Below are 26,772 nucleotides of genomic sequence, written 5' to 3'. Positions count from 1 at the left end.
TGTCATTCTAGAACAATTAAATGTAAATATTGATTTCTGGAGAGAACTAATGAGAATCTACTTGATTTTTGTAGTGAAATTTCTGCGACTCGTACCTTTAGTGCGGCCGGTACTGGGTTCGATTCACGAGAGCCTCAATGGTTCAGGCCTACGGTCAAATTTACGATATTTTATCGATGAAATTTAATGGTTAATTTACAAAAACTGGATGCAACATCAGAGGCGGCTCAAGATAAAATTTTCACCCGGGTGAGGTGTATTTGTGACGGCCCCCATTAACTCTTACTTTCCACTTCGTTCCATAATGGCGAAAAATAATAGCCTCATTTTTTGAATACTTTAAACGTTACTGTTTATTCAATACCTACATAATGGGTTAATTACATCAAAATAACCTCTTACGAGTATATTGAGTTGCTACATGATTTTGCAATATCCTTATTATTTTATGCAGAAGTAACTTGAATTAATTCTTGTCAACAAATAAACCCAACTCTCTTTAAAATAGTGCCCGGTGGAGGCACATAGTGGTTCGGATCCCGCTTTAAACTGTAGCTAAAGTCCCGATTAGCCTTACTGTGCATAAAGTGGACTTAAAAATAAACTGAAACAAAGAGCCACGCTTATGTAATCAGATATAAGGCTGTGATCAAGGGGGACGCCCAAGTTTGGCGCCCCGGGCAGTCGCCCCCTTCCCCCCTCCAGGCAACGGTCTTACCCTGAGCGCAGGATCGATCGTCTCGTTACTTCTCTGTGCTGTTGCTAGTGCATTTATGGCAGTGCCCCCTCTGTTGCCGCGTTTACCTGGAACTCGCGGTCAAACATCCAATTACGCCCACCGCTTTAAGAAGTGACAACGTTAAAATTCCTCCTCCCCAAAGCAGCCATTAGGGAAACAGGGTTTTGTCGAAATAACCGTTCTGAGCTGTGTTTGGACACCGGTTGGTACGGCGGCTCCTTTATAGAATGAGAAGGAAAGTGGACGGAACAAGGCAGTGCGCGGTGCTGCAAACGGCTGGTACCTTCACTTGCGCAGAGGACTTGATTCCCCAAAAAAGCGACCTGATATAACAACATACTATTTCATTGCTATTATGATTCCCTGGTGAAGAACAGGGTAAAGTTTGATTCCAATTTCCACCTGTTAACTGCATCTAAGAGAACGTTCCTTGCAGTTGGACCAAATCAACTTTCTTTCGACGTTCCATTTCCTTATCTCTGTTCCTTGTCTAATCTTATGTTGACTAGTCGATAAGTTTCCGCTTTATTCAAGGTGTGTAGAACGGTTTTCGGTGTGTTTTGGCGTGAACTATTAACTTAAATAGTGTTGTGGATTTTGGTGTTTGTGACCACAATTATGGGCATTCTGCAGGCTCTTCACATCTGCCAAGGATGTTATTGAATAATTGTTGACACCAGGGATGTATTTAGCGTGTACTGTAAGTAAGTCAAACCTTTCAGCGCAGTCATCCGTTGCTTAGATTCGAAACGATATTCCCAAGACTGTATGGGCCAAAGTATAATTTTCACTCAGTCCCATTTTAAACACGCAGTAGGGCACGTATCTCCAGTTGTTTTCGTGCAGTAAGATAGATTTCTCTCTCGCTTAGTGCAACAAGTTATATTTTGCTCGTCTTTTCATTCACACAAGTCAGAGCCCCCTCGGCCCTCAAACAAGACACACCTCGCTTAATTTCATTTTCTTTACTGCCAATTTACCTCAGTTTTCATTTGCTTGTTTAATAATACACAGAAAGTGGAACTCGCATCATAGAAATTGTGAGATTAAAGATTAATATAAGAATTTGCTTGTGAACATTTCGCCCCAAGTAATGATATTACCCTCAATGTTGAGAATTGGCGAGATCGCATAGTCATTATGAAACAAAAAACTAGATAACAAATGTCATTCTACTTCCGATAACATTAAACATGTTCGTTTTGACTGACGATGTCTGTAATGTTAGTCATCATCGCAAGGATCTTGAGTTGCAACTGTGGCTAAATCGTTATTTTGTTTGCAAATCTACGACATGCCGCTAAGGGGGGAGTCACTATCGCTTCACATTCTCGACAAACAGTTCACAGTGCACTACCCCACTTAGTGCAAGAACTAGTCAATGACCCCGTGTGAAGTGATCCTTTGAGGAACGCATCTAGAAATATATTTCGTTAACGGTTCTTTCACGCTGACCAAGTGTGTTACATAATAATAATAATAATAATAATAATAATGCAGCATATTATTATTATTATTCGTAATATTTCAACCTTAACGATAACATAATAAATAAACTTCGAGCTGATGGATATTATTATGCAATAATTTTCGTTCACACTCTAAGTACAAAAAGTTCATAAGAATCGAATCCTATCTTTATGCAGGCAGATACGACGAAAAATAAACAAACTTCATATTATATAATGAACTGCACATAAGTATTTTTATCATTAAATTTTACTGGTGATACACCATTTAAGTCTATTAAGCTAAAAACCTATTTAATTTTAGTTCTTCGAGGGAAGAGGGTGGGGGGAGAACCGGACGTCTTCTAAATACAGTATGCAACATTCTTATTCGTACATACGGATTTTCAAAGAAAATGCTTTAATATCTGAAAGGAAATACACTCTTTTGAAATTGTTTCTTTACAATTCAATAACTAATATCATTAGGAACATAAAATCTTACCCAAATTCTGTTTAACCAATGACAATAATAAATTAAATGAAACTGAAAGAGAAACATGCCATTTTTTGTACAACTTTTCTATTCGTACACTTAATAATATAAAAGAAAAAAGTATATTCAGAGCAAATTGACTGACAGTTCTAATACTTTGATGCGTATCCTTTGGCTTTAATTACTGCTTGACACCTGTTCTTCATAGAATTAACCAGTTTCAGACATGGTTCAGAGCTTATTCTATTCCACTCGGCTTGCACAACAGTTCTCAACTCTTGTTTGGTCTTGACGCTAGCTTTATGGACTCGCCTCTTCAAAATTGCCCATAAATGCTCAATGGGATTAAACCTAGACTTTGAGCTGGTGTTTGTAGTAGGTTGGGCACATTCCATATTAGCTAATTCATGTTAACTTATGCTTACTGTCATTGTGTTGTTGGAATCTGTAGATAGGCGGCATGTCCATTTTTTGGGCACTCTGCTTTACATTGATCTTCAATATGTCCAAATAGACATACGCATCCATGATGTCATCAATAAACTGGATGGTACCAACATCTTTGGACGACATACAGCCCCAAATCATTAATGACCCACCACCGCGTTTCACTGTTGGAACTGTGTTAATGTGATCATTGTCTTTGATTTTTTCCAGACCCTATTTATCCCTTCTGACCCATCTTGGACTCGTCTGACCATATGACACTATTCCAAAATTCCTGGTCCTTGTGGATGTGCTCTTTCGCGAATGAAAGTCCATTCCTGCGATTCACCTTATTTATATACGGCCTCTTTCGTGGTATTCTACCATGATATCCATGCTTCCACAAGGCACATCGGACAGTTTGATCGGACATCATCTTGCCAGCAACATTTTCTACTAACGGTCATAACTGAGGGATACTTAGTCTGGGGTTTTCTCGCACTCTTTTTAAAATAAAACGTTCATCACGTTTATTCAACCGTCTCTCTTTTGGTTTTCTCGGCACATTCTGTGTTGAACCTTCCTCTCAAAATTTGTTTACTATGTATTGAACTGTGGAGTGTGATTTATTGACTGTGTGTCCAATTTTTCTTAACGAATAACCTGTAAGGGCCAAATTTATAATAACATCCTTCAGATAGGAACTAAGTTCCTTCACCTTGCCCATTTCGAACACGCCGATAGATAGACGATAGGCTTACAACAATACCTACGCCAGCATTCCGCTTGACGGGGAGCACGCTTGCATGTTCAAACTTGTTACGAAGTTGCAAACTGCACGAAATCGTCCGAATAGCGGTGGCGCTGTATGCGAGGAAGATTGAAACTCTTGCCTGTACGAATAGCAATGTTGCATGAAACAGCGTGTTTTTATCTTTTCACACAAATTATACTGTTTATACACTTTGAACATACATTTTTATTGACATTTGTTGGTGAAACCTTCATTAACATTAATTTCCAGGTACATATGAAAATGATTATATTTACTAGTAGATATGACATTTTTCCCTCGGAAATTCTATGTGTACGAATAACAATGTTACATACTGTACATCCTTGGATTCATTCAGTTGCAAATTTGAGCATATTTGCTCAAATATGGTGCTTTTTATTTCTACTGATGAAAAAGTACAAAAGGAGGGAATCAGATGTAATTTTTTTGTTATTGCTGCTTCTTATGTATTTTAGATATTTTTGCTGTAATATTTACTTTTACTGTTCCCTGTCCTAGGATATCTCTCAATTTCTGTTATAAAATCTGCTGTATTCAACTCAATTGTCGGAAGCAATGGTAAAATATATAAGCACCAATAGAAAGACAATTTCTATATTCGCACAACGATTCGAAAAGATCAATCTTCCTACGGGGCCATCCAGTAGCACCAACCGCTATGCGGTCCAAATTATTTAATGTGAAACTAGTGGCGCCACTCACCTTTGGTGGACGGAGTGAACCTACCGTTCGATGTGTACTTCGCCTCAACTTCGAGTGTCTGTATTGGCCATATCCGAGTTTCTCTGCAGGTGATTTCAGCAAGTGGTTCGTTTGCACGTGAGAAGAGATCCTAATGAAAGAAGCCTCAAGATTGTTGACACTGCTTGCAGAAGTTCACTTGCACGACCTTGGCAGTCATTAAATGTACATCAAGGTTAGGCTATTGTCCGTATAATTTGCGACCTGCTCAAGAATTCGTCTGGAATTCCAGAGAAGCCTGTTCGCACATGGAGTGAATGTATCCATCCACTCGTAACTCTGGCGAAACATGTTTTGCTGAGAGCGATATACGTGACGTCTGAAACAGTGGCCCACCGAACAGAGGAAGCAAAAAAAGAGGACAAGATGTGCACAGAAATTTAGCATAATCAGATGATAGTGAATCTTGTGAGGGGACTAGCATTTTGATTAATGTTCCTGGCGCGAATGTGCTCTTGTGCCTTCTCCATGTATGGAGAAATCTGTTTCGGTGTTTTTTCGTTGCATTTTCCTTCAGATACACCTGGCAACCAGGAGTCAATATAAATTATTAACTCGCATGCCTTACCACTTTTCTTAAGACTCCATTAGTGTTGTTGAATTGCACGTTCTCTCAAAATAGACCTTGGATAACTGGAGATGTGACTGTTGGAAATGCACTATTGAATAATTTCGCATCCCGTTGTCACTGCCTTATTTAGAATTTCGTTTTGGTAGAAGAGGGTCGTGGGTTTTCCCAGCTTATGCTTGTCTTGTTATTTTAAAATAAATTGTACGTACTCTTTGATTGACTGTTCCCTGTTATAGAGAAGACACATATCAGCATTCGAAATTAATGTTTGCAAGTCGCAATTTACTCGAAATGTAGTCGCCAGTTTTGGCGGTTAAATCTTCAAGGTACGTCCTCCTTTTCAGTAAAGGCTAAATACATTTGGATGTGTAAATGCCCTTATTTTACGTCGCCTTTCTTCTGTTTTTGAATAATCGCGGCAATTAGATGAACACGAAAATTTCGGTGGCGACATTATGAGGTCGAACTCGCAACATGCTGGGTGACCAAGCCGGCGAACAATCCAGTGCAATTGCTGTTGCATGGTTATTTGCTAATAACAGTATTTACTTTTAACTAAGCAATTAGCTCGATTACTTGCGTCCCGAAACATTTCGGACATTTCAAGTGAATGGATATTTCTAAAATACAACAAATAAAAACACCCAGCTTTTTTGGTGAGGCGATTAGTGACCAATTGCAAGCAAAGGATGCAGTGGTAACATCGTGATCAAGGGGTCCCAGGTTCGATGGGCGGTGGAGGCTCGTAGTGGTTCGGATTCCACTTTGAACAGTAGGTTCAATCCCGATTAACCTTTCTGTACGTAAACTTCAGACAAACTCAAACAAAACGGAATTCTACTATCAACTGACGATTTCGCCTCGACAAGTCTCAAACAATCTGGTCTTCTTCTCGTCCCTATTTTAACACTACAGTCTCCGTATCTAGGCTATTTTTGTTATCTTTGCACCAAGTGGAAAACATTTTTTTTGCGTTTTGCTAACCATAAGCTTCAGAGTGAGTCTGCAGTCTTCGTGTCTTTCCAGAAGTCTCCTCAAATCACGACTGCCTCACCACTTGAACGATGTTGACATTTGAGTTGATTGCTATTTACCCATTGTAATGAAAGAGAAAGAGGAGCCTGTGGCCTTCCAAATGACTGCTACAATGAGTGTGCAGGACCTTGCTTGTATTCATTCATGCTGCCTGGCTGTAGGCACGCTACTTAAAATCCATTATTCATTGTCACGGTGGCTGCTGAACGTGGTTGTTGTGTTGTTATTGTTGTAATTCGTTCGCCCGAAGGAATTGTCACAGAATGTGCAAAGGAGATGAGGCGCCTGTCAGTCTGAATTGGACGGCTTCTGTTGCGGAGCGGATCCTGGGTTCGATTTCTGGATGAGGGGTTAAAGAAGAGAAGTAATGGATTAGGGGAGCGGCAGAAAGAGGAAAAGGAGACAGATAAAGACATAGAGAATTTGGGGGGAGAAATCTAGGGGTGAGAGAGAATCAGAGTATGAGAGAAATAGAAGAATGAGAAAGAGAGAGAGAGAGAAATAGAGAATTGGGGAGAGAGACAGGAAAGAGGGAGAGGTGAAGTGAACAATATTGAATGACGGATTGAAGTAGAAAATTGTAGGAGATACGTAGTTGCGCACACATAGGCAGAATTAGAGAATACGAGAGAGAAACGAGATAGAAAGAACACAATGAGGGATAAGTAGAGATGAGAGAATAGGAGGGAGATAAGTAGAGCAAGAGAATAGAAGGGAGACGAGTAGACAACAATAGGGAGATAAGAGAATAGGGGACAGAAGTAGAAATTAGAAGAGAATATGAGTTTCAGAAGGAGGAAGATATCTCAGAGGGAGGGAGATGAGTAGAGAATGAGAGATAAGAGAGATGAGTAGATAATGAGAGATAACAGGAGGGACATGAGTGGAGAATGAGAGATAACAGGAGGGACATGAGTGGAGAATGAGAGATAACAGTAGGGACATGAGTGGAGAATGAGAGATAAAACGAGGGACATGAGTGGAGAACGAGAGATAACAGGAGAGAGAGAAATGAGTCGAGACTGAGAGATTACAGGAGGGAGATGAGTCGAGACTGAGAGATTACAGGAGGGAGATGAGTCGAGACTGAGAGATTACAGGAGGGATATGAGTCGAGACTGAGAGATTACAGGAGGGAGATGAGTCGAGACTGAGAGATTACAGGAAGGAGATGAGTTGAGACTTAGAAATTACAGGAGGGAGAAGAGTCGAGACTGCGAGATAACAGGAGGGAGATGAGTAGTGAATGAGAGGTAACAGAAGGGAGATGATTAGTGAATGAGAGATAGTAGGAGGGAGATGAGTAGAGAATAAAGGATAGTAGAAAGGAGGGAGTTGAGTAGAAAATAAAAGATAGAAGGAGGGAGCGAGATGAGTAGAGAATAAGAGATAATAGGAGGGAGGGAGATGAGTAGAGAATGATAGTATTCGAGAGTGAGTGAGAAATGTAGAGCAGAGCAAAGTAAGTATATATATAGTTGAGAAAGTAGCGCAGTCTTCCCTCCCGAAGCTGAAAAAAGAGGGTCGTGGGCGGTCCCAACCCTGACGTCACTCACGGGACAGGGGGGACTCTGTCACTGACCTTTCCGCTTGTTATAGGATCTGCATTTGTGCGAGAGAGTGTGAAAGTGCCTTGTTTTTCCTTTTTCTGTAGCTTGTGTGATAGTGGAGATTTTTTTTTTTTTTTTTTTTGCAACAACAATAACATTTAAGGAAGATGCCGCGCAATTGTGCTGTTGCTTTGTGCCCGAACAACGCAAGAAATACTGTTGGTGTAAGCTACTTTTCGTTCCCAAAGGATCCGATTACGTGCAAGATATGGGTTTCAAAGTGTAAGAGGTTAGATCCTGTTAACACCAAAACAGCGACAGTGTGCTCATCGCATTTTCTGGCTGCTGATTACGAACGGAACTTAAAAGCAGAACTGCTGAGCATTGCCTGTAGACCGCAACTTAATAAAAACGCTGTACCAAGTTTAAATTTGCCTGGTTGTGTGGTGAATTGTAGTAGTGTGCAACAGCCAAATGACATAATTGATCGAAGTGGACGTGCCAATAAACGTCAGATTAGAAAGCGAACAGTGGAAAAACTTGAAGAGTTGTCTCCTCGCAAAAGAATTTGCATGGCACATAATTCAGAGACTTTGAGTACTGGAAATATATCCAATCTGCAACAAGATAGTGAGTTGGAAACGCTGACAAAGAAATTAAAATGTGCTGAAGAACAAATAAAGAAACTGCAGTCACTACAGGATGAAAGTGCTAAAAAAGTAAACAAAGTAAAGAAACAATGCAATCGTTTATTACATAAAGTGAAGAATTTACAAATTAGCAATAAAAGTTTGAGGCAACAGTTAGTAAAACTTCACAAATCAAAGCAATCTGCTTTCAACGTGTCTAAGAAAGTAAGGGAAATTCTTCAACCAGTATTTTCCTCCAACCAAATCGAATGTCTTCTTAGCCACAAAAGCAGACCGCCGAAACTGTGGTCGAGAACTGATATTGTAAGTGCATTAGCACTTAGGCATGTATCAAGAAAAGCTTACACCTACATGAGGAAAAACATGAAAATCCCTCTTCCAAGCATTTCCACTTTGCGTCACTGGACAAAAAGTTTCAAGTGTAGACCAGGCCTTCTGAAAAGTGTTATTGATGTTATGAAGAGTTATGGCGAATCACTTCAACCACACCAAAAGTGCTGCGTATTATGCTTCGACGAAATGAATATATACTCCAAAGTTGCGTATGATGCTGAGAGTGACACTGTCATGGGACCGTTCAAGAATGCACAGGTAAATAATTTATTACTTTACTTGCTAGTAGAATTAACAAGTTATTTATATAATGTTAGAACGTAACAGATGTCCAATTCTAGCATAACGAATGAGCAAGTAATCATTTTCATTCATTCATCATTGAGAGCCTTTCCGATGGCGCAGTTTTGGCGTCGTCACTTTTCAATCAAGGTGTCCCTGGTTTGATTCCCGGTGGAGGCACATAATGGTTAGATCCCACTTTAAACTGTAGGTCCAGTCCCGATTAGCCTTACTGTTAGTGTTGCCCACGAGACGAGACTTTGGCCTGTCTCGTCTCGTGGAAATGCTGTGAAATGCTGTCTCGTCTCGAAAATATTAGTTTGTCTTGGAACACATGATCAATCTCGTCTCGTCTCGAATTTTTAAAAGCCTATCCCGTCTCGTCCCGTGGGCAACACTACTTACTGTGCATAAAGTGGACTTAAAACACCAAATCAATCCAAATCATTCATCATTGACTGCGGAGTTTTTCCTCTGCAACCTTCATCTTTTTCTATCTTGCATTAGCGTGTGCGCGCGTATGTATTCTTACTGTGTTGGAAATGTGAAAAGATATAAGGTAAAATATGAATAAAATTGCTAGGGTGTGTTCACCAAAACTCAGCGTTAATTTTTTGACTGAAGTTTTTCTAATAGAAGTAAACTACTTTCAAGTCCTTAAAATAGTGTTACATAGCATAATTAAGAATGAAAAATACATATTAAAATTTGGAAAGACACATCTCGATAGACTGTGTTATCAGGATGAAGTACTAAATTTATTAGTAGTTCATAATGAGATTATTATCAAGTATTAATACCGTAATTATTGCTCGGATATTGACAAGATTTTAGAAAGTATTTTTTTTTTTACAGGTCATTCTGGTTCGCGGATTGTACGCCCCATGGAAACAAACTGTATACTACAACTTCGACACACAAATGACTAAGGAGATCTTATATTTAGTAATATCAGCAGTGCAAAGTGCGGGCTATGAAGTTGTTGCGTGTGTTTCCGACTTGGGAGGTGGAAATATAAGGGTTTGGCGAGAATTAGGTGTCGCTTCGAGTCATCCTTCTTTTGTGAATCCGAATGATAAGGGACGGAACATTTGGGTATTTGCAGATACTCCACACATGCTTAAATTGCTAAGAAACCATTTTATTGATAAAGGTTTAGTCTTGCCATCGCAGAATGTCGTAACAAAAAAAATCATACAGTCAGTGTTAGATAAAAATGAAAGTGAACTTCATTTGCCTTTATCGATAACGGATGCACACATTTGCGTATCAGGTCGCGAGAGACAAAGAGTATTCTATGCCGCTCAGTTATTTTCTAGAAGGACAAGCAGTGCTATATGTTATTTATTCCCAAATGAAGTTGAAAGTGCAGAATTTTTTGCATTAATAAACAACTGGTTTGACATAATGAATTCGTATGTTAAAGAGAATTTTGATGTGAAATTAAAAAGTGCTTTTGGGGTGCATCTTGGACATCAAACCAAGGTATTAAATGAAATGAAGCAGGTCATCGAAAGTGTTCGCGTGAAAGGACATGGAAGATTGTTGCCTTTTCAGCAAGGAATGATACAATCTATCAACGCATTATTTGGGCTCTATCAGGATATGAAACAGAAACACAATATGAATTTTTTACTGACTGCAAGGTTGAATCAGGATGTAATTGAAAATCTTTTCTCGCGTCTTCGTGGCATGGGAGGTTTCTATGATCACCCTCTCCCTACAGAATTTAAAAACCGACTTAGGAGTGAATATAGAACAACTTCCCCTAAAAATGCCAACCAGGGATCAGTGCGAGAATGATGAATTACACAGTAGGACATACAATAGTGTTTTTAGTACGATGGTGTCTGACCTTTTACTTGACAAAGAGGAAGGCGAATCAAAGACGAAGGATAACACCGATGGCAGTGAACTCCAGTTTCCAACAGAGTGCAGTGACAACGAAGCCCACGACTGTTCCAAGGAAGGTTTATATTATATCGCAGGTTTCATTGCGCAAAAGTGTCGGCATTTAAAGATTTGGGTTCTCGTACGGATAGTCTTCCTCCCGTTCGTCAAAAAGAGGAAAAATGGGTTGACATAGTGTCGCGTGGTGGACTGTATAAACCTACTGAAGAATTTTTCCAAATCATTGAAGAAATGGAAAATACATTTTGTTTATACAATCCTCCCGGTGATTTAAGCAGGGAATGTGGAGTAATGAAAACAATGAGGAAATTATTACTTTTCAGGTTTGCAATGATAAAGAAGGAAATTATAGATTTATTTGTCAAAACTCGGACATACATTCGTATCAGGCATTTAAATTCGAAAATTAAACACAATCGAAGTCTGCTCAAGAAAGGTAAAAAATGGTTGTTATCTAATTAATGCCAACCTGTAGTCAGGCATGACTGACTTTGGAGCGGAAACTTGTGATCTAATTTACATTAATGTATATTTGACTTTGAGAACAAATGAGAAACATGTACTCAATATTTTGTGTGTGTTGACGCTTCACGGGATATAAAAAGCCAGACTCTCAAATGAAGCGTGAACAGAGTGTGAAGTGAAATAACAATAGTGTTTGGATTATTTGTGTTTGCTACATGTGCGCAGTGCAGTGTGTGTGCTTTTTGTGTATTTCCTGGCGTTTTGTTAATGCTTCTTTCCTGGACATGGTAAGTCACATTTATCAATTAAATTTAACTTGTGCATGGTAGTATATTTTCTCTCATTTGTATTTACATTTTGGTATTTTGATGTTATAATGTCTCGGCCCCAGTGATTTTTTCACCAACTTCACCCTAACACTCCACACAGTTTTTAAAAAAGGACAACTTTGTGGTTATTTTGGCTCTAAGTATACCTTTTCACCCCCATAAACACGAACTTACACCCCTAAAAGAGAAAATTCTGAATAGACCTCTGCTCCACCCCCAAGCCGGCTTTCCCGCTTTTCATTACATGTTAATTATATTGATAGTTAACCTTCGGCGACACAGTTTACTAGATATAGTCTGCTCTAAACATATACATTTACTTACACACACACACGCTAGAACATTCATTCGATTTTTAAGACAAATTTATTTCCAAAAACACGGAAGAAGTATATATGAATTCCTATGCCGTTGCTGGTGCTGGTGCTCGTCTTTGAGATGTCCCGTGGCTGACGTCATCCATGGAGGTTCACGAATGGTTCCGAACTTTTCCGAACGCCAGACTGCACCTCCCTGGAGCAGAGGATGTAATGTAAGAGAGATGTAGGCAAATTGTGAGGATAGAGAGGGCGAGAGTGAGAGAATGAGAGGGAAATTGATAAATGAGGTAGAAAATAGGGAGCGAGAAATAGAGAGATAAGGAAACACACGGAAAGAAAGACATGTGGATAAAGAGGGAAGATAGACAATGAATGGAAGTAGGACACATGAAGAATGAAAGAAAGAGAGAGTATTTGGCAAGTTCCTAAAAGAAATTGGAAGACTTTCAATTTTCAATTCAACTTTCTTGAATTGTTATTTAAGTTAGCGATGTGAGTTTGACAATAAAAATCTAGTACATACATTGAATCACCAGAACATTTGTAATTATTCCTTTTGATAGCAGTTATTGGAATTTACTTTGTTAACGAATCAATGGTCAGCCCTTTCATAACATGCAAAATCATAACAATTATGGAAGCTGGGTTGAAATTCGCCGTTCTATTTACCTTGACATACATTTTCATAGAAATATTTATTCCATCATCATATTTTAAATTTTTTAATGTTTTTTTATGCTGCTAGTGAAGAATATTAAACACTTCTATCTTATTATTTTTTCAGGAGTGGTAATGGTCCTATCCCATGCAACTCTGGTCTCAGCGTATCGCACGATAGCGTGTTCACTGCGGAGCAGCGCTCGAATCGTTCCAGCGTTGACATGGAGATGGCGGCACAGAGCTCGTCTTCACTTTCAATTCAACAACTCATGCTACTTCCCGTGAGGGTAAGTACACTGCAATTATGTTTATCAGTTGATTACTTATGCGTATGCTGTTACAAAACAGATTACATAAGTCTGAGGTTATTGTTTAAAAGTATTCATATCATGTAAACAGTCGCAGCTACATTTATACGGAGATAATAATTAACACAAAGTTCAAGAAGTATCACCAACTTTAGAGAACAGTAAATTATATACATCCAGGTGCGTCATCATCTAAACAGCCAGCGACACCTTTTGCCAAGTAACGCATTACGGTACATTACTCCCAAATCTGTTTTCACTAATGCTTTGCCTTTGCCACACACATATATACACACACAAATCACACTGCTGAACCCAACTGATATTTATTATTAAGCATAGAATTTTGATTTGAATCCCAAGAAATTGTATATAATAAACAACAACAAAAATGCCAAGTCAAAAATATTGTAATCAATGCAATAAGAATATATCTAGCCCCAATTGGGCTAAGCACCAAAAGATTTGTAATCCAGACAAATGCAGAACTCCCACAAAAATATGCCCTAAATGCCATAGAAAATATAACATGCAATACTTCACATATACACATAAAAATACTTGCTCTGCACAGTCATCAACATTGCCCTCACAACCATCTACATCTGGTCTGAAAAGGAAGCATGAAGTACCTGTTAATGCTGGACCTGCAAAACAGCCACGCTATGCACCACCTATCCATAGCAGTTTTAATGGCCAATTAAGAGATTATCGGTTTGTATCAGAGCCAAGATGTGGTATTAAGAATTTTTTGAACACTATAAATCCTGATGTGGAGGCAATTCTAAATGCACAAAATGGCTCTTATAAGCTGTCTCTCAAATTGTTTACACAATATAAGAAGCCAAATGGCACAAAATTTACACAGCCCACCACATAACAGAAACTGTATCGGTATATTCAAATACAAATTCAGACAAAATAATAAGCAGTTTGATAGATCAATTGAATATTAAACACTCTGAATTTGCAGCAAAAGAGTCTGGATGGAGCCTATGCGGTTCTCCACACAAGTTATATGTTAATATTTCTGAATTCAGCCCATTACAAGGATCTACATATCTGCCATTACCGGCCAATATTAAAATCAAAAGAGCCGTGGTTAATATTGAAAATACCGACCAGAAATGCTTTTTGTGGTGTATTTTAGCTGCTTTGTTTCCAGTTTCAAGGAATCCTCAGAGAATAAATTATTACAAACAACATGAACATATTTTTAATGAAGCAATGGAGGGTTTAGAATATCCAATGTCTGTTCAGAATATTGATAAATTTGAAAAAAAGGCCAGGGATATTAATAGCAAACAATTATCTATTAATGTTTTTATTTGTTCCACTGGCCGTGGCAATTGCTTGATAGAACCTCTCAGAATCAGTATATTTGATGATGATTCTGCTGTTCCGATTGATTTGCTCTTAATTGAAGGGGATGGCACATATCATTACACTCTGATACATAATCTTGAAGCTTTAGTGAGAACACAACTAGACAAATCCAATACAATATTCAAGTTGTGCAGAAGATGTTTAAGTGCATTTGATGGTAGAAAAATGGTGAATGGTGTTTGTGAAGAGAATGCAGAAATTGCAAAAAATAAGTTAATTGAGCATCTGAAATACTGTGGCAACTATAAACCTGTTCATATGGTGATGCCAATGCCAAGTGAAAATGCAAAATCCAAAAATTTTGAAGCCTTGTTGGAACACCCAGCATATATAGTCTGTGATTTTGAATCAAATCTCAAACCTCTTGCATTCTGCAATCCAGATCCTGAAGAATCTTCAATTACACCATACCAGCTACATGAACCTTCCAGCTTTTATTATGTGATTGTACAGAATGGTGTTGTTAGTAAAGAATATTCATACATGGGAGCAGATGCCATCAAAAAATTTGCACATAGAATAGAAAATGAGTGCCATGACATAGCATCTAATGTCTTATTAAAATCAAAACCTATGTTGCCTTTAACAGAGAAACAGATTGAAGATTTCAACAATGCAGAAAAATGCCCGGTATGTGATTCTGAATTTTCAGATACAAAAATCAAGGTGAAACACCATTCTCATACAGATGGTAAATTCAAAATGGCCCTGTGTAATAGCTGTAATATTAAGATCCAGAGACCAAAATTTGTCCCTATATTTTGCCATGGAGCATCCAATTATGATTTTCATCATCTGATCAGATATGAGGGGTTTGACAAGCAGAATTTAAATATTTTAGCTGAAAATGATGAGAAATATATTGCTATTAGCAAAATAATTAAAGTTAATGGTGTTCCTATTCACATAAGATTTCTTGATTATTACAGAATTTTATCGGCTAGCCTGGCTACACTGGCCACTCAATTATCTGATGATCAATTCAAAATCACATGTGCTTTGTTTCCAAATCAGGACCTGAAATTAATTAGGCGGAAGGGTGTATATCCATATGACTATGTTACAGATTTTTCTAAATTTGATGAGTGTTTTTTGCCACCAAAACAACAGTTTTACAGCAAAATCAGAGGATCTGGAATCAGTGATGATGATTATCACCATGCCCAGTTGATGTGGAACAATTTAAAATGCCAGACATTTGGTGATTATCACATGGCATATTTGAAACTTGATGTGACCCTCTTAGCTGATATATTGCAGGCATTCAGAAAATCTTCCATGCAAAATTATGAACTGGATCCAATATATTTTTACAGTGCCCCGGGCCTAGCATGGGCTGCAATGTTTTTAAACACTAAAATGCATTTGGAACTGATTCAAGATCAGGACATGTATCTGTTTATGGAGCAATGTATAAGAGGGGGCATGGTGCAATGCTCTCAGAGATATGCCAGAGCTAATAACAAATATATTCCTGATTATAATCCAGCATTGCCATCAAATTATATACTGTATGTAGATGCCAACAGCCTCTATGGTTACGCTATGATGGATAAACTGCCATATTCAGGGCTTGAATGGGTTGAAGATTTCAATATTGAAGATCTTAAGGATTTTGATGACAGTAACTATGGCCTCTTCTTAGAGGTTGATCTGACAATTCCTGATGATTTACACAACAAATTTTCTGATCTGCCCCCAATTCCTGAGGTTCAGTGCTCACCTGGCTCTAAACAGAAGAAATTGATGATGACTCTGGAGCCGAAACAGGGTTATGTCATATATTACAAAAACCTCCAGTTCCTGATGCATCATGGTGTTCAAGTGACCAAAATTGGCAAAGTTTTGAGGTTCAGGCACTCAAGATGGTTGAAACCATACATTAATACAAATACAGAGCTTCGAACATCTGCAAAGAGCCAATTTGATAAGGCCTTGTTTAAATTGATGGTCAATTCTGTATATGGCAAAACAATTGAAAATGTCAGAAAACATACCGATGTTAAAATAATTACTGACCCCAGCCTGAGCAAAAAATTGGTTGCAAAGCCTAATTTCAATTATAGAAGAATTTATGATGAAAATATGGCACTTTTCAACATGAAAAAAACAAAGATTAAGTTTGATAAACCTATTTATGTAGGGGCTGTGATATTGGAATTGGCCAAATTACATATGTTAAAGCTCTATTATGATGTGTTGAAACCTTTTTATGGTAATTGTGTAAAATTGATGTACATGGACACGGATAGTTTTGTTATTGATATTCAAACAGAAGATGTTTATCAAGATATAGCACAGCCTGCATTGCTTGAATATTTTGATACCAGTTAACATACAAAGATTCAACCTCACAACAAAAAGGTGCCTGGCAAGTTAAAAGATGAGACACTTGGTGATGTTATTGCGGCATTTGCTGGGTTAAGGGCCAAGATGTACAGTTTTGAGACATGTAGTGGTGCTGTTGCCAAAAAGGCCAAGGGCATTGGCAGAGTGACTGTTGACAAAGAGCTTGAATTTGAGGATTACAAAAATTGCCTCAAATCATGTAGCACCATCAGAACATCAGAATCCAGAATTCAGAGTGTGGATCACTTATTGACTAGCAATATTGTAAGAAAAGTGGCTCTGGACCCACATGATGATAAGAGATGTATTTTATCATGTGGCATACATACTCTACCATGGGGTCATTGTGATTTGAAAAATGGGGATCAATGCCCAATTACAGAGCATGATTTGAAATAAATAAACATGCCTATGAACTTATTTGGGTTTAAAAAACAAGCTATTATGGATCTGCCGGCACCACAATACTCTTCTGATATAATATCTAAACTGAGTGCCTTGTTAATTATTCATCTGAACAGCATACTTACAGATGTTGATGATAAAACAGGCAAAATATTGTACATATTTAACAATAATTTAAATCATTACCAATTACCTGTAGGTGGGCAATTACAATTTATTACAACTCCTGAGGGTGATGTTAAAATTTCAGTAGGGAGAAATATTTACAGAATTAAGCACTCAAACATGATTTCCGGCACTGTTTATACTGTTTCTGCTGGTGACTGCTTATATATTGAGGTCCCGGGATCATATGACAAGCTTATACCCTTTTTTATAGAATTAAGAATCAGATATTCAATAATAAATAACCGCTAAAACAAAAATGCCTAATGATATATTTGGCCATACAAGATATGAAGATCACAGTGATGAGATTTTGATGCTTGATGTCGGAGTCAAGAAATTAAGAAGTGATTTACAAGCTTCACAAACTACACTCAATGCCAGTCTTCAATTAGAAATTACAAATGTACAATCACAATGCATGGACCCTCTTCTTAAAATTGATTCTGAACTCAAATTGTTGCTTCAGAAATATACTGATTTGGCCACATTGGATAATTTTCAAAGTTTAGAAGAGGCTGTAGCAGCTCTTCAAGCCAAATTTAAGACCCAGGCCACCAATTCTGAGCAATTGAAACAACAATTGGAAGAGCAAATAAATAATGTCCAGGCACAGCTCCAAACAATTGTCAAAAGCATAAAATCACAAGAAGATTTTGATCTAGTGATTTCCACTCTAAAGGAACAGATTCAGTCACTCCAAATACCTAATCTGGATCCTCTGAACAATGCCATAGCCGAGGTTAAAGAAAAAATTGAGACACTTGAAAATTTTATGAACAATTTGCCATCTTCTGATGCTTTGAATGCAATAACTCGGAGTGTAGCAAATATTAAGCTGCAACTTGAAACATATGAAGATTTTGGAAAAATTCAAAGTTCCATAACCCATCTTGAAGGTACAATAGCAGCAGTGCAAAGTGATTTGACAAATGTACTAGAATCCCGATTGCCTGGGATTGTAGATACCCTTGTCAGTGTCCAGCACCAAATCACAAAGCTTGAAAACCTCAACACTGAATCTGAGCTATCCCATTTTCATCATTTGATCGATGATATTCAAACAAAACTTGAAATTTTACAACAATCAACACCCTCTCAGGCAGATATAGCCCTGCTCCAAGATGCTATGCAAAATGTGGCTGATGCTTCTGAATTAAACAATGTGAAATTGGCACTTGAATCTTTGCAAAATACAGTATGAAATCTGCCTACATCACAGGAACTTAAAAATATTAAGAGGGCAGTGAATAGGATGTTGAAATCAGAAGATATCAAGAATATCCAGGCAGAGATCAAACATCTCACTCAGACAGTGGCCACTCTACCAACTAATCAACATATTAATGAATTGCATGCCCTGTTTGAGGATATCAGAAGACAGGTCCATGATCTTACTGCTCAAAATTCAAAATTGGCAGTTGTTGAAAATTTGCAACAAATTGTAGCTAATATCAAGCAACAGCTAGGGACCATGGAATCCAATCAAGCAAATGCTCTATCTGTTTTTGCCACCCAGCTACAAGAAATTGTGCAACAATACAAGAAACTTGTTGTGGACATAAAAATCAAGCCAGGCCATGATGATGTTGTTAGGACTATCAATGAGCATCTTGAATCTGTAACAAGCAGATTGCTCACAGCAGAAAAGGAAATAACAGGCATAATTGAAAATCCTAAACATACAGTAATTCTTGAATTGTACAGCATCCCCAACAAAGAATATGATTCTCCATTTACACCAGGTGGCAAAATATATATGCTGTCCCCTGCACAATTTTATTACCAATTTTTTGTTGGGGGCACATTGAGACCTATCAAGATCAAATATTGGCTTCAACCACAGGCACACCACTACCCCACCTTATCAATAACAAATGCTGATAACAAAGTGAAAATCACCAGTGTAGAATTGGAGGATTTTACAGATCCCAATACATTGGAAACAGCATATGTTGAAGATGATGGCTCTCTGGAATTTAAAATACAAATAGGGGACAAATTATATTTAGAAAATCCTGCAGTATCAGCTGCTGAACACCCCATAGTTGCAATATTCTTGTTTACATATTATGTCTAGACAAATTATTGTTGATGAATTACACAGACAGGCCAGACATAATTTTAAGAGACTCCCAGTAGTCACAAAAAGCATAGATGATTTATGGCAGAGCGACTTGATTGAAATGGCAAGTGGACAGCTGAAAAACTTAGACAAAATCAACAAGGGCTACAAGTATCTACTCACTGTAATAGACACATTTTCAAAATTTGCCTGGGCTGTGCCACTCAAATCCAAGACTGGAAAATGTGTTACAGAAGCTTTTAGAACAATCATCAATCAGAGTGGAAGATCACCGCGCTATTTGCAAACAGATAATGGCAAAGAATTTTATAATTCAGTGTTTCAACAATTTATTAAAAGCCAGGCAATACAACATTACTCGAGTTACAGTGACCTCAAGGCCTCAATTGTAGAGAGATTCAACAGAACCTTAAAAAATCTTATGTATAAACAATTTACACTTCAAGGTAATTATAAATGGATTAATATTCTTCCAGAACTTCTACATAAATATAACAACTCGGTCCATTCCACAATCAACATGAAACCCTCTGAAGTAACTTCATCTGATGAGCAAAAATTGATCAGAACTGTATATTATCCTAAATATCGGCCAACAATAAGAAAGGCCAAATACAGGGTGGGTGATCAAGTAAGAATTAGCAAATATAAGCATTTATTCAAAAGAGGCTTTACAAGAAACTGGAGCACTGAATTATTTACAGTGGTTCAAATTAAACCTGGGACCCTTAACACATATATAATAAAAGACCACCGAGGAGAAATTCTCAAAGGCAGGTTCTATGAAGAAGAGCTCAACAAAACTAAACAGCCTGACACATATCTCATAGAAAAAATCATCCGCAGAAAAGGCAACAAGTTACTTGTCAAATGGCTAGGACTCCCAGAACACAGCTGAATCGATGCAGACAAAATAATAATATGAACACCTGGGATGTTATAAAGAGGCTGCCAGAACCTGAACAGCAGAATAAGAGAAATGGCAACTTGCTGCCTGATAATATTAGATGTCTTATTGTTGGGCCATCGGCTTGTGGTAAAACTACACTAATGATTGATAATTTTTTATTGGCACCCAACTGGTTAGACTGGAAAAATAGGCACTTGTATATCTTCTCTAAGAGCTTGGAACAATTAAAATATCAGCAGCTGATGAAGCTTTATGATGGATTGGATATTGCCACTTTTGAATCAGATGTTAAGCCACTCCATGAATGTCTCGATAATTCTGTTGTTGTGTTTGATGACATTATACTGGATAATCAAAACAAGGTTAGAAATTTTTTACACATGGCCGACACAAAAACATTGATTGCTTCTACCTTGCACAGACTTTTTCAAAAATACCCAAGCAGCTGATCCGAGACAACAGCAATTTTATATGTGTGTTTCATCAAGATCATACCAACCTCAAACACATACATGATGAATATGTAGGTGGGGACTTGAGCTACAATGATTTTTCCAAGTTTTGCAGTAGGTGCTGGAACCAGGACAGTTATGGGTTTGTCACAATTGATATGACAAGAACACCTAATACGGGAAAATATAGAAATAAAATTAACAATTTTCTAGACATTGAAACATATATAAATAACCATGAAAAGGCCAATCATTGATGATCTTAAATTAAGAGATTATCTTGTAAAAAGATTTAAGGGATGGAAATCAGAGAACCGAGGAATTTATGAAAAACACAAACAAACAGAACAGCCCATAATTGATGCTATTGGTGAATTAGGTAAAAATATCAAAACTGTTACAGAGCAAAATCAAAATTTGATCACAGAGCTTGTACCTGTAGCTGCTAGGAACATATTAGATTATCCATTCACCCCACTTTCCAGTATTCATACACCTAGTCCTATTGCTCCTAGAAGAATTGAAGCTACTCAGGATCCTATTGAATTGGGTCTTCTTGCTCAAAAATATTTAACCACACCTAAAGACAAAAAAAGATGAGGTGTTTGGCTTATATGCTGACACAGAGCTTGATGGTAGCATCATACATAGAATTGGCAATTTCAGAGTAACATTTATGGGAGATGATCTGATTGTATATTCAGAATCTCGTCTTGGAGAAAAAGGTGCTTTTGTTAAGTACCCCGGCACACCTGGATTGTGGGAACTGATGACTAGGAAGAGACCTGGCAGCTATACAGATCAAGATTATGAATATTACAAAGAAATATTAATAAAATCAGATGCTCTATACCAGAACAATGATCCCACACAAAAAAAGAGTCAAGTCGAGCAGTCGGGCAAAATACAATAATTTAATCAAGCCCATATGGTCACAGATCAAGACTGACAGTGGAATCAAACAATACAACACCCTGCCTAAAGAATTTGTGTGGGTTGATGATGTCAGGAAACTTGTAGATAGGTTATTGGTGATAGCTGGGGAGGAAAATGCTGGGAACCACAATTTTTACAATGAAAAGGTTGGAATTATGGACATGATAAGCACCAAATTGTCTAATTTTATAGTGAATGACACTAAGGGGATTGGATATCTCATAAAAATTATTAATACTCTACCACCTAAATTTTGGAATATTTCTGAGGGTCGGGGCCTTGTTAATGACATTATAAACAAGCTGCCATTTGAACTACACATTCCAGGTTATCAGTATTGTGGTCCAGGCACAAAATTGGATCATAGATTAAACAGAGGTGATCCTGGTGTTAATCCCCTAGATGCTGCTTGTAGAGACCATGACATAGCATACAACACACATTCTGATCTTGACAAGAGACATGTTGCAGACAAGAAATTAGAAGAGGCTGCATTTGGTAGATTTGTAAGCAAAGATGCTTCTTTGAGTGAAAAAATAGCAGCATTGGGAACTACCATAGCTATGAGCACCAAACAAAAACTGGGGTGGGGGCTGTGAATATGTATATAATAAACCTACAATGAATGCCAAGGGTGTTATGTATCAAATACCTTATGCAGGTCTCAAATCTCTTAAAACTATTGACAGTCTTTTAACCAAAAAGCAGCGCAAGAAAAAAGATTCTTGTCTTGCAAAGGGACATGGTATGAAATTGTTACTTAGTACCCCCCAATTAAAAAAATTACAGCAATCAAGAAAAAAATCACATGTGGGGGGATTTATATTTACCATCCCTGCCATCTTAGCTGCTCTCGGGGCTGTGGGGAGCTTGGCCGGGGGATCAGCCGCCATAGCAAAAACAGTAATAGATGCCAAGAAGAATAGGGCAGAATTAGATGAGCAGAGGCGCCATAACCTGGCCATTGAGAAACAAGGCAAAGGTGTTAAGAGAGCCATGAATAAGTTTAAAAAAAACAAGAGCCGCTTACAAACCAAGATATTGAAGCTTTAATCAAGCCACTGGGCATCAAACATTTTAGAGGTGTGTACATGTCTGATTCTTTGCCAGAACAACCACTCAACAAAGAGTGTGGCATTGTTAATTTGGGTAAGTACAAAAATCAGGGCACTCACTGGATCTGTTATCTTAAATATTTAAAAGATGAGGCATTTGTGTTTGATTCATTTGGAGGTGTTCCACCTGAAAATTTAATAAAATATCTAAATTCATCTAATCTTTATTACAATAATGCCCGTGTTCAAAATTTCAAAGATGTTAATTGCGGACATTTGTGTTTATCTGTTCTTAGATATATGTCTCAAATAAATAAACCATCAATTGAAGATTTTCAAAAAGCCTTGTGGTATTTAAAACATCATGGGTGTATTCCATCTCACCAGCCAAAATTCAATATTGAAACTCAAATTACATGATGACATAAGGAAACAAGTTGTGGTTAATGACAGGACAAACATTAAAATTATCTGTGAATTCCATGAGGCATTACCTGATGACACCATATGTAGTGTTATTCTCATAGGTGAAAAATCATATGTTTATGATGTAAGAAATGAGAGAGTCACGGAGCAATTCTAGAAGAATTACATTATCTTAATACTAAATATGCAAGTTGAGCCTGGTGCCAATTGAACTTAAACCGGAAGTAAATATGGGTGTGTGTGTGTGTGTGTGTGTGTGTGTGTGTGTGTGGGGCCTAGTTTTAAGCGTATCCAAAAAAAATATCAAGAGGGGCATATTTTTGACAGGATTATGGACAACAATCTCACAGAAGTGCCTTTTATAAGTGTAGCCTCATCAATCTGAGGGGGGTCATACTTTCTCAGGAAATTTTTGAGGGCATTTTTACAAAAATCTTGGATTAGACAGGGTTCCACACTTGAGCAAAAACCTCATATGGGCATGTTGAGCTAGTTTTAAGTGTAGCCAAATCTGCTTGAGGGGGGTTCATACTTTATCGAGTTTATAATACCACAAAACACACTACTCACTCCCAAGTACTATGCATTTCTAGGCTGTCCATCATCTCTGTGCGTATTTCACCTGCACAGATTCGATTAGGTCGAATCTGGTGTCTGGAGACCACGTCTTACACATATATTTGTTACTGATGATATTTTCTCATAGCTGCACACAATACATTTTTAGACATGATGGAACGAAACTCATAGTGCGAGAAGGTCCAAGTCAACAATTTGTGAAGCCAGTAACTAGATATCTTTGAAAACGGACTTGGAATTGAATTCACCAAAACTGGTCATTGAGTTTCAAGATGGCGAACTTTAAACTTACAAAAATTGGGAAAATGCACTTGTGCTGTTGGTATTATACATGAGTGCATGTCTCCAACCCTTTGGCCAGTGAACGTACAATCTAGGAACGGCGAGTGCAGCACACGCACTGGGAGAACCATTCGCTCCATTCAGTGTCCGACAGTTGCACGTAAGCGACACTACTTTAAATGTCAACCTGCTCACCCTGAGATGGTGGAGAATTGGTAACCGCTACATATTCCTCCCAGGCATTTCTTTTTCAGCTTTGCGCTCTGACTTCTCATATTGACGCCGACCAATGACCACATAGAAACAGTACACAGCCCAGAAAACTGAGACAGAATCAAGTCTGAAATGTTTGCATAGATAGACGAGGTACAATGGTTAAAAGATCAAATAATTCATCATGATAATAATATGTAGTTTTGGGCATGCCAGACAAATATAGTTTTGTTTTGTATTTGTGATAAGATTACCTATCTCGTCATAATTTCAAATAGAAAATCATGTAAAAATAACAGTCCAAAACGTTAAATATTCACAAATTACATATCTATACACGTAGACATTATAACGTACACAAAGAGTTTGCACAATCCTTACCTTATTCTTTGTTCTTTGATGTGTATCGATTTTTTCTTTCGTATATATGTAAAGGTTTCCACGCAATTATTACTATTGTTGTCGAAGATGATGTACTCGACCCTATTGTTGTTGCTATTTGTTAGAATGTGTCCGGTATAGACCTCACTGGATTTTTTTTTCACTCACGTAAATATTAATTTTCTTTAAGTTAACGCTAGATTAACTACGGAGGTACCCAAATATTTCAAATAATAATGGGTGGAATGCTACAGTTACCTGTTTTGGAATTGTTCCAGTCTTGACAGTCTTGTCTCCAATCTCGAAATAAATGCAAAAATGTTTTTAGAACCTCCATTAAAACAAACAATAAATATACGTTTTTGCGGGTGTCTACCAGTCAAGAAGGTCAAGAAAAAGTTAAGAAATCAAGTATGTCAAGAAAAAGCCAAGAAATTATGCTTGTGGTCAAGAATTCTTGCAATATTTACAGCATAGGGAATTTACATTGTTATATGCCTGTACTGGAATTTGATAAAATTGAATATTTTGGAAATCTAAAATTTTATTGTTGTGGTTAAGATTTGTTCAATTTGTTTCTTAAGAATTACATTCTCGTATGCATAAAATTTTGTAAAAAATATTAAATAATGTGGCCATTCCCCATCCAGGATGAAGTCTGAAGCATTAATTTTTACATGCAAAATTGAAGCAAGTGTTGTTAAAGTACAGCTTCAGATTTCATCTTCACCGGCTTTGTTGATATGAGTTTTTCATTGAATAAAAAATATATATTTTCTTAATTTCCACCTACTAAGTAGGGGACGATTAAATTAATGTTAAGAAAAAAGGGGGGAAGGGTCCAGAAAGAGGAAATAAATGTCAAGAACAAGTCATTTGAAAAGTCAATAATTTTGGATTTGTTATTTCGTAGACACCCTGTTTTTGCACATATCCAGTGTGCAAATGAATCAAAAGAATCGTGTCCCGGGCAAAATAAAATCATTTATGTCTGACATGGATGTTTTTAATTTTTATACCCCCTCAATGAAAATGGATTTGAAAGCATGGAGTATACCATTTCTTAACTATGTCCATTAATGGGCCTGTCATCAAATACTCCCCTCTCGAAAAGTGTGCACCTTGTGGATTAAAGGAGTGATCGACTTCACTGAGCCGAAACAACAGCAGGCTTGTTGTTTCCGTGGCATAGTTCTGATATTTATCATGTATTAACGTGTTCACGAGAAACTTGTAGGTAGTTTAGAAGGATCTTATAAGTTTGATCTTGGAAATAGAAATATGGCCAAGTTTTCGATATGAGTTTGGGTTTTTCTTGAATGTAAACATGTTCTACGTGTTTCTAAATTACGTTTAAAAGTTATCACAAGGTTTAATGATGTTCTAATACACTTAGAACCGCCAGGCAACAGTTTACTGACTGTTAATTTAACAACTTGCATACCCCAAAAATTCTACCTACCGAAATGGAATCACAAATATGCCAGTAGGTATCCCCAAAGCAAAAAGCTTCATTCGCACAGTACACATATTTTACAGTTACTCACAATGTTGTTCGTACAGATGAAGTGTGAGAAGTAAACGAAAGCGAAAATTACAATAAGCATTAGTACATTAGAGATTCTCCATACATGTAGTTATAACACGTCTGGTGATTTATTTACACTGTTTGTTCCCCCCATAAAATTTATTAATAACGAAAGAAAACATACATTTTAGCACAAACACTGTTCCGCAACACTCCACGCTTACCGGGCCGCTTCTGGTAGGAAAAACCCAAATAAACAACTAAATAGGCTCGTTAGTCCTGGGTTCCCATCCCGTTCCTCACCAGAGCGCTCGGAACCAAAGAATCAATCACAGGCAAGAACTTACTGAATTAATGTTGCAGGGTTATTGCTGAAAACTCGCAGAAATGGTCTTTATGCATTTATTTACAATTCAACAAAACAAGGCTCGGATTCTTCCAATAATTCTCTAATTTACATCATTTACATTCCTCTAACTTGAGCCCCACGGCAGAACTGCCAAGTGGAAGCTAAGCATCGGCAGAACTGCCTCGGAATGCTTTTTTTCATGGGAGTCCA

The 26,772-nt window shown here is 37.6% G+C and overlaps 1 protein-coding gene across 3 annotated transcripts in view; it reads left to right on the top strand.

Moving 5' to 3' along the window:
* The window catches only part of LOC145988615 (uncharacterized), a 627,408-nt gene that overhangs the window by 409,151 nt on the left and 191,485 nt on the right, over positions 1-26,772 (top strand). For 2 of the 3 annotated variants that reach the window (XM_083123628.1, XM_083123627.1), the window contains exon 7: positions 12,877-13,039. In XM_083123628.1, coding sequence (XP_082979754.1) covers positions 12,877-13,039 — 163 coding nt within the window. Of the gene's footprint in view, positions 1-1,315; positions 1,440-12,876; positions 13,040-26,772 lie in introns of those variants that run through there. The other variant, XM_083123630.1, reaches the window with a different exon arrangement.

Source organism: Lepisma saccharinum, chromosome 6, assembly GCF_977018435.1.
Source record: "Lepisma saccharinum chromosome 6, izLepSacc3.1, whole genome shotgun sequence".
NCBI lineage: Eukaryota > Metazoa > Arthropoda > Insecta > Zygentoma > Lepismatidae > Lepisma > Lepisma saccharinum.
Note: the sequence above shows the minus strand (reverse complement) of the source record. Positions and strands in the feature narration are given on the sequence as shown.